The sequence below is a fragment of the Chrysochloris asiatica genome, unplaced genomic scaffold (genome assembly GCF_000296735.1).
Source record: "Chrysochloris asiatica unplaced genomic scaffold, ChrAsi1.0 scaffold00292, whole genome shotgun sequence".
In the NCBI taxonomy this organism is placed as follows: Eukaryota; Metazoa; Chordata; class Mammalia; order Afrosoricida; family Chrysochloridae; genus Chrysochloris; species Chrysochloris asiatica.
This window is the reverse complement of record NW_006408810.1, coordinates 3,154,726-3,167,524: the sequence shown is the minus strand read 5'-3', so window position 1 is coordinate 3,167,524 and position 12,799 is coordinate 3,154,726. Positions and strand designations below refer to the sequence as shown.

Genomic DNA, 12,799 nt, shown 5'->3' with positions numbered 1-12,799 from the left:
ACAGCAGGCTTCAGAAATTAAGCCCGGTCTGAGTAAACATTTGCTAGTGAAATTAGAAAGGTGCCTAGGACCCAAACTTGCCAAAGGAATGACGGATAAACCCCACGAAATGCAAATCATCATCAGTCTTTTGGGAAATGGCAATCAGAACTCCTATGAGATACTGCTCACCACACAGCCCCATGGATGGCTAAGACGAAAAGACTGCCATCACCAAATGGTGGCAAGGGTAGGGTCTGGGGTGGGTGGAGGGACGACTGGAGCGCTCACCGATTGCTGGTGGGAATGCAAAATGGTCAGGGTTCCCCTTAGGAAAATAATGTGCCAGATAGCTGCACATGTTTTATCATCCAAACCTGCAACTATTTACTCAAGAGAATTGAGACATGAAAGCCCGTGTGGGCTAAAGTGCCAAACTGGAAACAATCCAAAAGGCCCAAAATGTACCTGTGGTACATCCAGTCAGTGAATTATACTTTCTACTCAGCAATAAAAGGAGTCCTGGTATGGCGCAGTACGATAAAGCCCTGGACCACAAGGTCGGTTTGAACTACAAGGCCAGTGGTTCAAACTTACCAGTCACTCCGTGGACACCCTACACAGGGTTGCTGTGAGTCGGAACAGACTTGATGGCAATTAACAACAGCAATAATAAAAAGACACTCTACTGAAACACTCAAAAATAGGCATGAACCTCAGAAAGAAAGCTTACACCAAAAGGCACACTTTATATGAAATTCTAGAAAAGGCAAACCCAGTGTGACAGAGAGCACATCAGAAGCTGCTATGGGCTGAGCTGGGGCAAACTGAACACAGGGCACTTTCTCGAACAATGGAGTGTTTCCTACCTCATCTGAGATGGTGATCAGGAGACGGCACATGTTTATTGAACTTCAAGTTGTCCATGAAACCGACCAGTCTTGGTCCATGCAAATCACACACCTCAGTGCAGCCAATTTTAGAATGAAAGATGCAGGGACTAACCTAACTCTCTGCCCAAGTTCCTTCTCGAGACCCTAACACTGACAAGTCCCCTCACAAGATCAGACAGTCTAGTCCACGGGCCACCATCATCAGGAAGATTTGCCAGGCGTTAGTGTAATGCAGAGGTTGAGGGTTTGAACACATCCAGTAGGTCTGCTTCTATAGATTACAGCAGAAAAACAGCCACAGACGGTCCTACTCCACACCACACGGGATGCCCAACAACAGCACCAAAGCCAACTGAGGCTCTTGCCCTCAGTGGCGAGGGGGCAAGCTGAGAGGATCATTAACTTGTCTACACTGGCATGCCCAGCCTGGGTACCTGTGAAGGGTAGCTCCCCAGGCCTGGGGGCTGGAAGTGAGGATGGAGGATGTCTGAGGTTGGGGTGGACAGATTTCAACCCTAAAAATTCCTTCCCCTAAATGGTATGCAACTGAAGGATGTGTAAGAAACCCCAAAGGTCACAGCTGGCAAGCTCAGCGCAGGCCCGAAGGGGGATGAATCACACGCGTTGCTAGTACTCCAAGTACAACTGGGTCGGCGGTGGGGGAAGACTCCAAACTGAGGATAATGACTAAGGGAGCCAGCTCCTCCCACTACTCCTGGGGAGGGGGGGGGAAGGGTACTACAGCAGGCAGCTCCGACTCCACGTGGGGTGGAGGCCTGCACACCAGCTGCTCCCACGGCACCCTGCTGGCCTGTGTCACCCTGACACCCCGCCCAACCTGCTCCCCTGCCTTGCAGAAGTAGGCTTGGATTCTATTCTGGAAGGTTCAGAACTGAGAATCAAGGCACGGGTTAGTTTATCTAGGGAACTGCTCTCCAGAGTAAGGGTGGGAAGGAGGACTGAGGGAGGATGGGAAATGGATTTACCTCCTTTAGGGACCAGGGAAACAGTCCTTGAGGCATGGGACACAGTCCTCAGAGCCAGTTCTCAGTTCAGGCCTGGGAAGACTCTCCTTGAAGTGTGTGTGTGGGGGGGGGGGGGTTGGGAATGGAAGCCACACGGTTCTCAGGACCAGGGGAGATGGTATAGGAACTTCCTGCATTACAAGTTCAGAAGACCCCACACTTACAAAAGGGGAGGCAGTACAGACCTGTGGGTGCTGACCCAGCCGGCCAGCCACCGCCTCCCAGCCAGGCCTCTACCCTGTCCTGTCTTCTTCCTTCCTAACCAGCCTCAATCTGCCTCTTCCTTGCACCCTGGACTGGTTCGGTCCAGCTTGTCATGGTCTCTCCTGGGAAACCTGGATGTGTTTATCATCCCAGCATGTTGTTATGTGCCGTGGAGTTGGTTCCAACTCATAGTGACCCTGTTCTGTTCAGGGTTTCCGAGGCTGCAAATCTTTACCGGAGCAGAAAGCCTCATCTTTCTCCCACGAACTGCTGGTCGTTTCGAACTGCTGACTGTGAGGTTACCACTACACTACCAGAGCTCCTTATCATCTCAGCACAGTGAGCCCCTAAACACCAACCCTGACCCCCAAAGCTCCCCCATGTGTAAACTCCCCCTCAAGGAGACCCCCTCCCACCTTCAGCCACATCCCCAGGCCTCCAGGGGTGGCAGAGCTATTCCTGGGTCAGGCAGCCCTCCATCTGCCCCTTCACTTGGCTAACTCCCACCTCAGCCCCCACTTCTACCCAGGAGAGTATAGGAGCGGTGGCCACACGGAGGCCTCACACCTGGTGTCCAGCACCCTGGAGGACCCGGTGAGCCCTGCAGCCTCACATGGGGTGTTGGGTTTTTGAAGGTCAGCAGGACAGGATGACAGAGGTAAGGAAATGACAGTGAGCCCCTCTCCTGTCTACACACCCTCGCGGACTCGCTCAGAGCCTGCCTAGGGCCCAGCAAAGCCAACTTCCCTAAAAGCCTGGGGCTCACCCTGAGGCCTGCTCTGGACCCAGACCTCCTGCCCAGCTCCCTGGGATCCTGTCACCCTCTCTGCCTTCTACCTTCCTCTGCTGGGACTCACTAACACCACCACCAGGCAGGCATGTCACAGAAGGGAAGAGACTTGGTGCACCAGCCAAGGAGGAGTCCCTGGCTGGTGCAAACAGTGAGAGGCAGTGGCCACTGGGAACCCTGTGGCGTGAAGTCCTACTCTGACCCAATCCTTTCCATCTTGCTGTGGGTGCTGAGGTGGGGCCAGGTCGCTGTACCACTTCACAGGCGAGGTCAAGTCACAGGTGTACTCTGAAGATGAGGTTGCTCTTATGACCCCAACCTCCTATGCATGTGAACGCTGGACAAGGAATGAGGATGACCCGAGAAGAACCGATGCCTCTGAACTGTGGTGTTGGTGAGCAGTACTGAGGGAAGGCAGCCTTAGGAGGCATCTCACAGAAGAAACCAAGGCCGAGTCAGGAGTGGTGAGCTCCCGGTCACTCGGCGGCTAAGCGGTGGGGCTGGTCGTGAACTCAGCCAAGGGTCCTTACACCTCTGGTTTTATTCTCTCATCTGCTGGAGGACCCACTGTTAGCTGAAAAGGTTTTTTAAAAGATACAACTGTGCACTGTGCAGAGGGAGGGTCTACAGAGCAGATCGTCAGTCTTACAGCCAACAAATCACCCACCTGGTTTCATCTCACTGACTGCAGGACCCCCAGGGCCCCCCTCCTCTCTCACCTCCTTTCCCCACCCTCTGAACTTTGTCCTTGGGGAAACACTGCCTGTTCTAGGGTGTGTAGACCGTGTGGCTGCCTTCCCCAGAGACTTATGTCGCTGGGTTCTTTAATGTGGGGCTGCCAGTTCAAGAAGCCGACACCTCGGTGTCTCAGAGCCACTGAAGCCAAGTCACTCCTAATGGCCTGTCCTCCCCGATGACTTTCTCTTCCTGCCTCCCAGCCCTGCTCAGCCTGCACAGTCTTCCTGGTGAACAAGCCACACCTTACAAGTGGGGAGCCCAGGATTCAGTGTGGCCTTGGGTGCATCATGGGCACCTCCCTTCCTGTGCACCACAGGACTGCAGAGGAGAGGCCTGAGGGGAGACTGGGGGCAGCTGTGAAGCCAGAGACCAGCAACCCCACGCCAGTGGTGGGGAAGAAGGTGGCACCTTTCCAGCCCAGGCCACCCTTTAAGGGCACTTGTGAATGGACTCTCAGTTCACTCTCACACTGATCCCCCAATCCATCCATGCGCCCAGTGTTCCAGATGTGGAGACTGGGGAGAGCGAGGCACAAACACAACTGCCCGATGGGCCCGGCACCAAATGCCATCGGACAGGTTCCTGAAACAGACTCCCGTGGACACACTGTGTGGTGTCCTTGAGAAAGACCCCAAAAGCAGGGTGGGATAGAGGATGAAGTGCAAATGTTGTGGGGTTTGTGTCTTGGCTGTGGAGAAGGGGCGGGCCTTTTTCTGGGCTCAGCAAACAGAGCTGACTTCGGAGGAGAGGCGTTAAGTCGGCTGACCACAGCTCAGGCTCGGAAGGTCTTTCTATTTGGCCACACAGGAAGGGATGTGAGCTCTTCCCCTCCAGAGCAGAGGGGTTCCACAACGGACACTCTGGGACACACGCCCAGCGGGCAATTAATTCGAGTCTCCCTAAGATAACAAGGCCAGCAGGAGAGGAGGGTCAGGATGGGGACAGGCATCTCCAGCCACTCCAGGACAGGGCCTCGCTCACTCCCACAACCCACAGACCCTTCTCCATATCCTCTCCCACAAAGTAAGAAAACACACATACCCCCAAACCAAACCCGTTGCCATGACTCACAGCGACCTCTATAGGGTTTCTGAGACTGTCTTTCTGGAAGCAGAAAGCCTCATCTTTCTCCTTCAGAACGGCTAGTGGGTTTGAACTGCTGACCTTATGGTTAGCAGTCCAGTGCTTATCCTACAGCATCACCACAGGTGTCCAGCATGGTTCTCAGAGGAGACAAGTCAAGCTTTCCCCAACTTCTGTGCCTGAACTCTCCCAGCTCTGTGACGCATCCTTTTGTCTCATTCCTCTTCCTGGTGAACTCCTACTCATCCCAAGCCCCAATTCAAATGTCCATTCCTCCTACTGCTCTGAGGCCCAGCTGGTTCTTGTTCCCCAAACACGCCATTGTTTGATCCAAAGTTCCCAATGTCATTGACTGGAGCTTCTCCATACTCCCCTACCAACACTGGTCAGTCCCGTGAACGGAAGAAAGCTTAAAATTGAGACTTGCAAGGAGCTCTGGTGGCACAGTGATTAAAGTGCTCGGTTCCAGCCAGTTAGAACCCACCAGTCACTAAGCAAGAGAAAGATGTGGCGGTCTGTTTTTAAAGATTAGCAGCCGTGGAGTTCCCAGGGAGCGGTTCTACTCTGCCCCTTCGGGTGGCGGTAAGTCAGCACTGACTTGACCGCAGCAGGTTTCGTTGGAGTTTATGGCGTCAGGTCTGCTAAGAGCAGCACACAACCACCACATGACCTTTAGTCACTAGATGGCTGTAGGACTCCCACCCCAGCTGTGACCATGAGGCACACCCTCCAGACACTGGTGCCATGTCCCCTGGGGAGCAAAGTCGCCCCTCGCTATCAGCCACTGACTCAGCTGCTCTCAGGCCCGCGAAGCTGGACACCTGAGGAGTCAAGGGTGGGCTGTAGCATCGATGAGCAGTCTTAGGCACACAGCCAACCCTCTATGGTGCATCCACATGCTATCATAACCTCTTCATGGTCCTGGTGGCCTGTCACATGGCTGCCCCGCCTACCCGCAGCCTGACTTGCCCTGCAGCCATTGACCCACCTTCAGGCCGAATGCATCAAGTCCTCTGAGCACTGCTACCTCAGCCTGGAGTCCTTTCCCCACCTGAGGGGTACACCCAGCGGGCCCTTCAGGTCTATCTGTATGGCCCACTTCCCGGAGGTCAGTCAGCTCTGCCCTCAGTCGAGGACAGGGGTCTCATTCTTGTGCTATCTCCACATGGCAGGGTGACACATATAAGGCAGATGCTCAGATGTATCTGGCATGGAACTAATTTGCTTCCCATCTATAGAAGGTGGAAGACAAGAGAAATGAAGGAGGAGGGGAGACAGGGAGACGGACAACTCTTCCCTGAGCTGCCTGCCACTCAGAGCCCCTACTGGCCACCTGGAAGGATGAAGGGCCTGAGTTGTCCAAGGGCCCAGTACACTGAAGGGCCACTGAGCCGTGTCCTCACTTGGCTGTGACCTCAACAAGGACCAACTCCTCTCTGGGCCTCAGTTTCCTGGGCGCTCCAGCTCTGACACGTAGCCTTCAGTGGCCACCAGGTCACTTTCTGTCCACGGGTTGATCAGCCACATGGTGTCCTTCTGCTGCCCACTGGTTCATGTCACCCACAACTGCAACCATGAGCATCATATGCGCAGGGCAGACAGAGGACTGACCACACAACCAACAGGGGCTAGGACAGCCCTTCTCATGCCGTCTGTCCCTGTAAGCATCTTCGTTAATGTGTCCGTGGTCCTACTGCATGGGAGGGTAACAGATCCTGAAGCACCCCCAAAGCGCTGTGAGCATTCGGGGAGAACAGAGACCCGGCCTACTGTCCAAGCAGACTGGTGGAAGCCTGAGCCTGGTCTCTGGTCAGCCTGCAGGTCTGGAACTGAACTCATCTCTGCTTTCAGTCACATGGTAAACACACAGGGGAGAATAACACTAGGGAGGTGCATACACCATTACAATGACCACCCATTCGAGATCCAAAGGGCAGCATTTAGCTCAGGACAGAGTTCAGTTCGACTAGGAAAGGAGGAGGAACGAGAATCCCAGGGAGCAAGCGGGATGGCTTGTTACATGAAGAGACTGTATACACTGTATACGCTGAGATGAAACAAAGTGTCTGATTTGCTGTGTGTGCAAACCTTCCCTCAGTTCACGATAAAGTTTAAAAAAGAATGTTCATGGGAAATTTCTTCTCTTTGAATTCCACTTTCCTGCAGGCCCCCTCCCCTCCCAATGCTCTTCTTGTTAGCCGCTGCTGGTCAGCTCTGAACTCTGGGGAACCCCATGCACAAGAAAATAAAGCCCTGTCTGGTTCTGCCCCATCCCTGTGATCCGCTGCAGATGGGACTCCTGTGATCCACAGAGTTTTCAGGGCCCATTTCCACACGTAGTTCTCCAGGCCTTTCTCCCTAGTCTCTCAGTCTGGAAGCTTCACTCACACCTGTTGAGCATCATGCCTGCCTCCCCAGACTCCAACTTGGATCTCCCACATGAAAGATGAGCCTCACCTCTGCCCCCGAATTTTACATGTTCTTTCAAACACACCTTTGTTCCTGAATCTGAGCATGCCTTGTTTCCCTGTGCCTCATTTTATGACCCTTTGCAAATAGGGCTATTCTTGTTTTGTTTTAAAGAAACTGAAGGCTTATCTACCTCGAGCAAGTCCATTCCATGCACCTGTGCTCACGCTCACCTCATGTCCTTATCCCATTGACAATACTGTTCCCTTTCACAATATTCCAACCTTTTCTTTGTGTTAGAGTCACTGGGAAACCCCAGAACTCCTGACTCACGGTATTCAGGTGGTCTGAGGCCAAACTCACCCCACCTCTGAGGTATATCCGTGCTTTTCAGAGGCAGGCCTAAACTTGCCCACATGGAAAATTTCCTGGATGCTTTTGGATCCCAGGAAGTTATTTGCAAAAACTGTGGTTTGCCAGGGCCATGCTCCTGGGTGGTTCCGATTCATGAAGAGGTACCTTCAGAGCCAGCAGGTCACAGAGGGCACAGGGGAAGGCAGAGGCCTTAACACTGTGCCCACAGTATAATTCCCGCTAAAAGCCGCCCCCCAGGCACTGCAAGTTACCAGTGCCCCAGGAAGTCCTCCTTAGCCCCCTAGACCCCCCGAACTGCCCCAGTGCCCAGCCCAATTATTGACATGGTTTCTGGGCTGTTTCTAGATGGCCAGCCTCACCCGGCCCTTTTAGTGCTACAGACAACATCCTCCCCAGAGATGTGACTGAAAACAAGCAGGAAAACGGCCTTGCAACAGGCCGAAAGAGTGTCGCTGGGCTGGGCTGGGTCGGGCCGGCCAAGCAATTTTTAAGTCAACAGAGCTCGCTCCAAATGCCAAGTCAGCAAGGGTACTTCCAAGGGTACACCTCTTTAGGGGCCAGCAGGTGGATTCTACCACCTGCAGGTCTAGAAATCTAAACTGGGCCCAGCCCTTCCTCACTCCCACGCAGTAAAACCTCCTGTGGCCGTCTTGAAGCTGTACAAAGTAGCCAGTGTTCAAGGCCTTTCCATCAACAAATAGCTTACTGTGCATCTACTGTGTGCCAGCTACTCTTTCTGGGTGTGAAGACAAAGTACTGAAAAAGGGGGGTCCCGTTGGAAAGGATCTGGACAGACACTTGTAGGTTGCAGTGGCCTGTGTGCTAGCTTGTTTTGTATTTATTGTGAGCATGTGGTGGCTCCATACAACAAGCACTGGGCTGTAAAAACCACAAGGTCCGCAGTTTGAGCCCACCAGCCACTTCGCAGGAAAAGGATGAGGCTTGCTGCTTTTTCCAAGAGTCAAAAAGCCTCAGAAGCCCTATACAGGGACTTGACATTAACATAGGGTGGGGAGGTGCAGGTATGGGGAGCAGGCCCACTAACAAGGTGATGCTGTTGGATGTTAAGTGCCGACAAGTTGGTTCCGACTCATAGTAACCACCCTGTATACGGTGTCTGAGGAGTGAATGGTTAATTTGAACCACCGACCTTACAGTCCAGTGTGTATCCTACAGCGCTATACCACGACTCCCCAAACAGAAAGTAATGGAAGACGGGGAGCAAGGCCTGCAGCTTTAGATAAAGGCAACAACAATGACCAAGTGGAGGACCGATGTGCGGCACAGCCAAGAAAAAACCAAGGAGAGAGCTAGCTGGTACCCAGCAAGGAGAACTGAGAGTAGAGGCGGGGTGAAGGGCTGCGGGTGAGGCTCCCACTTACAGACGGGCCACCTCCTAGCTCAGTCCCCTGCTGACATAGGGCCGCTCCACCCAGATGGACTCAGTGAGAATTTACATTTTAACCAAATTCCCAGGTGATCATGTCTACCTAAGAATCACCTGGAATCCTGGTGTGGCGCTGTGAACTAATGCGCAGGGCTGGTGCTTCAAGCTTACCAGCTGCTCCTCATAAACCTTATATAGGGACGCCATGGGCTGGAACCGACTCTACAGTACTTAACAAGAATCACTTGGAGTCCCAGTGTGGCGCTTTAAGATAAGCACTGACCGTAAGGTCGTTTTGAACTACAAGGTCCCAGCGGTTCAAACTCACTAGCTGCTCCTCAGAAACCCTATACAGAATCACTAGGCACTTTAAGAACCACCTGTGGGTCTTGTTAAATTGTAAATTCTGATCTCTCTGGGGTGGAGAGGCAAATTGTCAACAGGGGGTCAAACGGGAATGAACCGGTTCACAGCTGTAGGGGGTGGTAATGGTGAAAGTAGTTTGGGGTTTTTGCAATAAAGGTGGGGAGCGCAGTGTTGCGTGCGCGGTAGTAATAGGGAGACTGCAGCAGAAAGGAGAGGCTGTGGGGAAGGAGGTGAGGAGCCTGTCAGTGGACAGACAGCGTCCCAACCTCCTTTTCCAGGCTCTGAGCCTGTGTTCCAATCAACGCCCCCCTGCTCCCCCTCATCCTAGAGCCTGTTTTCCCTTTCTCCAGGAATACGTCCCCAAAGAAAAGTGGTACCTGTCATTACATGATTACCAATGTCAACCTGTCAATCAAACAGCCCCTCGCTCCAGTCTACGACCAGCACAGGGAGGACTGCATTAGTAGCAAGCATTCCATGTTGGCCTGATGACACTATAGGATGGTGCTTTCAGGACTAAAGATTTATCTCATGTTGATTCTGACAATGAGTTAGGTGCTAGCCTGGCCTTACAGAAACTTAAGCCATAGAAAGGGGCAGCGGATGCCTCATGGGGAGGGAAAAACAAACCGTGGGGGTGGTGTAGCAGAATGGCTCGCCCCTGTCGGGAATCTTTGTGCAGGGCCCCGAGGGAGGCTTGTGCACTGGAAGAGGGTCCAGCTATTACCTCAGTCACCTCTTCAGAGTGAGGGGTCCGTTGTTGGGGGCTCCAGGGGTCAATGCTGCAATCTCAGACCCTTCCCCAGTGCCTGGCCCACAGTGCTACATGAAGCCAGGCTCTTCCCACGCCCTGCCCGCCTATCTCCAACTGCAGAGAATGCTGAATGACATTGAGACCTTGTGAAAGCCGCGTGCGTGCGTGTGTGTATGTGTGCGCGCGCGCGTCTGTCTGTCTGTCTACAGTCTCTGTCTTACTTGACGAGGGCAAAACCGAGCAACCTCCTGTTATGTCTGTGGCGATGAGGGTACTTAGCGCATTTTATTTGTCAGACTATGTGAGAGCCTGGGATTGCTGGGTGCAAGCAAGTTGATTTGACTCATAGTAAGGCCACACCAAAGATCCGAAGTGCCCCCCAGGGGGGTTCCTAGGTGGAAAGGTCTAAGGGAGCAGGTCTTTTCCCTCATGGAGCCGCTGAAGAGCACAGCCCGACGGTGTGGTGCAGAGCCAAGCCAGGAATCCTTATTGTGAGAACATATAGATGTAAGGGCATCTCAATCTTGCTTTCTCAGAACCTCCAGATCTTATGATACAAGTCCTTAGTAGAGCTTTCCCCACTTCTGAGTAGGTGGGATGTGCTTTTCAGGAATTTGGAAAAACTAGCTGAGGTGCCATTAGCACCTTCACACCCACTCACCCCCTCATTGGGGGGACCCAGCAAGCCTGGATAAGGCAGCTGGAACAGCCAAGCAGAGCTCCACCTTCCAGCAGACTAGTAAGAGCCATGGATGGTCTTCACCAGAAGGAGGCTGAGGCCTCTCCCTTTACACGTAAGGAAACTGAGGTTGAGAACCCTTCGGCCCCTTAGCTGTGTGTGGCTCTAGGGAACCACTAGCTTCTGATCAGTACCAGTCCCAGCTCATGGAAGGCAATTACCAGGGATGGGAATCAGAGCGGGCACCCACTGGAGAGGCCTGCTGAATCAAAACCATCCCTATAGGACTGTATCCAAAAGGCCCACCCAACACTAAACACTGGTGAAACATTGCTTCCCTGTCATCCCATCACCCAGGCTGGAGAAGGGACAAGCGTGGCATCCTGGATCAAGGAGGCTGAGAAGTGGACTCAGCCACTGCAGGAATCACAGAGCATGAACATGAATTTGCAAGGAATTACCAAGGAGCTGGTTGTAGGCGCATTTTCAGCCTGGGTACAAGAGGCCTGCAGCCAATGATTCATGGGAATGACTAGTTCCTGTTTTTGTACTGGGGCTCAGAACCGTGGGGGGCAATTTGGGCTGGAGGCCTGAAGCCTGGGTTTTCATTCCAGCTGGCTCGCCCACGGGTGTTATTAATGATTACGAGTAACTGCCCTTTACCAAGTGCCAGGCACCGGCTGGGCTTGGGGGACACATCTCATTTACTCTGCATGGGCGGCCAGGGGAAGTGTGGACGATTATCATCTCCGTCTTAAGAGATGAAGAAACTGAGGTTCAGAGAGGACCAAGTCACCAACCATCCCAAAGTCAAGCAGCAACTGGTGGGATCAGTCTGAACCCTTAAACCCAGAACCCTGGTTCTTAGTAACCCCCCTCTCATCTGAGTTTCCATCTCCCCAGGAAGAATGACGAGTGGGCGAATTAAAACCACCAGCTTCCGGGGCTCCGGGGAAAGGTCCCCAGGAGGAGGGGGCGTGGCACCCCCTTGCAGCTCAGCCCCAGGGCCCGAGGGGATGGGGAAAGGAAAGCGCAGGAGAATTTGGCTGCAGAAACGGAACTCACACAGAAAAAAAAAAGGGGGGGGGGGAAGTGGGGGGGTACTCACGTCGATGTTTCTGATGATGACGCACTTTCCATTGGTGTAAATAAAATTGTTGCCCTTAGGGTCGCCGCCGAGGATTTTGGAGACCCCCCTCTCCACCTGGGGGAGGCTGGCGAACACTTTCTCTGCGAAGACACAAGCGCAGCGGACACTGGAGGGGCAGCCCCGGTGGGGCTGGGCGGGGGACAGGGGCCCTCGGCCGGTCTCAGCCGGTCACCTGTTGCCTCCATCGGGAGGGGCGGCGGCCACTTGGACGGCGCGCAGGGGATCGCCACTTCCTGGTCCGCGCGCCCCGCCAGGCCCCTCGGGGAGCGGGACTCCTAGGGCCCAGTCCACACGGCCCCAACTTCGGGGTGCCCCCCAGGCTCGGGGTCGCCGCCGAGCATCCCCGGGGAGCTGGGGAGACGCCACCCCCGCCCCACGCCCGGGGACCCCGCCAGGCCGCTCACGTCTCCGCCGATGGCCACCGGGGCGCAGGCAGCGGGAACGGACGAGCGTGTGGCCAGAGGTCGAGCCCACACTTACTGATCTCATACGGCATCCTGCCCACTTGTTAGCGCCACGCTCGCCTAGAGCCCCTGGCCGATGCGCACGGGCCGCGCTGCGACTCCGTCTAGCCAAGTCCGCGCGGGGACGGGCCGGAAGCCGGCGCCGGGCGTGCCGGGCGGGCTGGGGGCGGTCGCCGGGGCTCAGAGCCGGCTCGCGCCCTGCCCTGCGCGCTGCCGCTGCGGACGCCCCGAACCCGGAAGCGCGGCCCCGCGCGCGGCTCGCCCCCAGCTTTGACCATATATAGTCAAGCGCTCAGCTCGCCGGCTGAAGCCCCAGTGCGCCTGCGCGGCCCGGGTCCGCTCCTCCCCCGACGTGCCCCGCCCCTGGGGCCCGCCTACAGGAAATGACGTCACCAACGCGCCTCCTGCGGCCCCGTGAAAAGGCAGCGCGAAACACCCCGCGCTTTAGAAGGGTCTTCTCCGCGGGGAAGAGAGGATGGGTTGCATTCGACAACTTTAGATGC

The 12,799-nt window shown here is 54.7% G+C and overlaps 1 protein-coding gene across 2 annotated transcripts in view; it reads right to left on the bottom strand.

The window, feature by feature from the left end:
* The window catches only part of LOC102838176 (WD repeat-containing protein 1-like), a 44,070-nt gene extending 31,561 nt beyond the window's left edge, over positions 1-12,509 (bottom strand). The window contains exons 1-2 of one of the 2 annotated variants that reach the window (XM_006874668.1): positions 12,313-12,509; positions 11,791-11,912 (exon numbers count right to left, since the gene is read on the bottom strand). In XM_006874668.1, the coding sequence (XP_006874730.1) occupies positions 11,791-11,912; positions 12,313-12,328 (138 nt within the window). In that variant the 5' untranslated portion in view covers positions 12,329-12,509. The remainder of the gene's footprint in view (positions 1-11,790; positions 11,913-12,312) is intronic. The other variant, XM_006874669.1, reaches the window with a different exon arrangement.
* Positions 12,510-12,799: the final 290 nt, after the last annotated feature.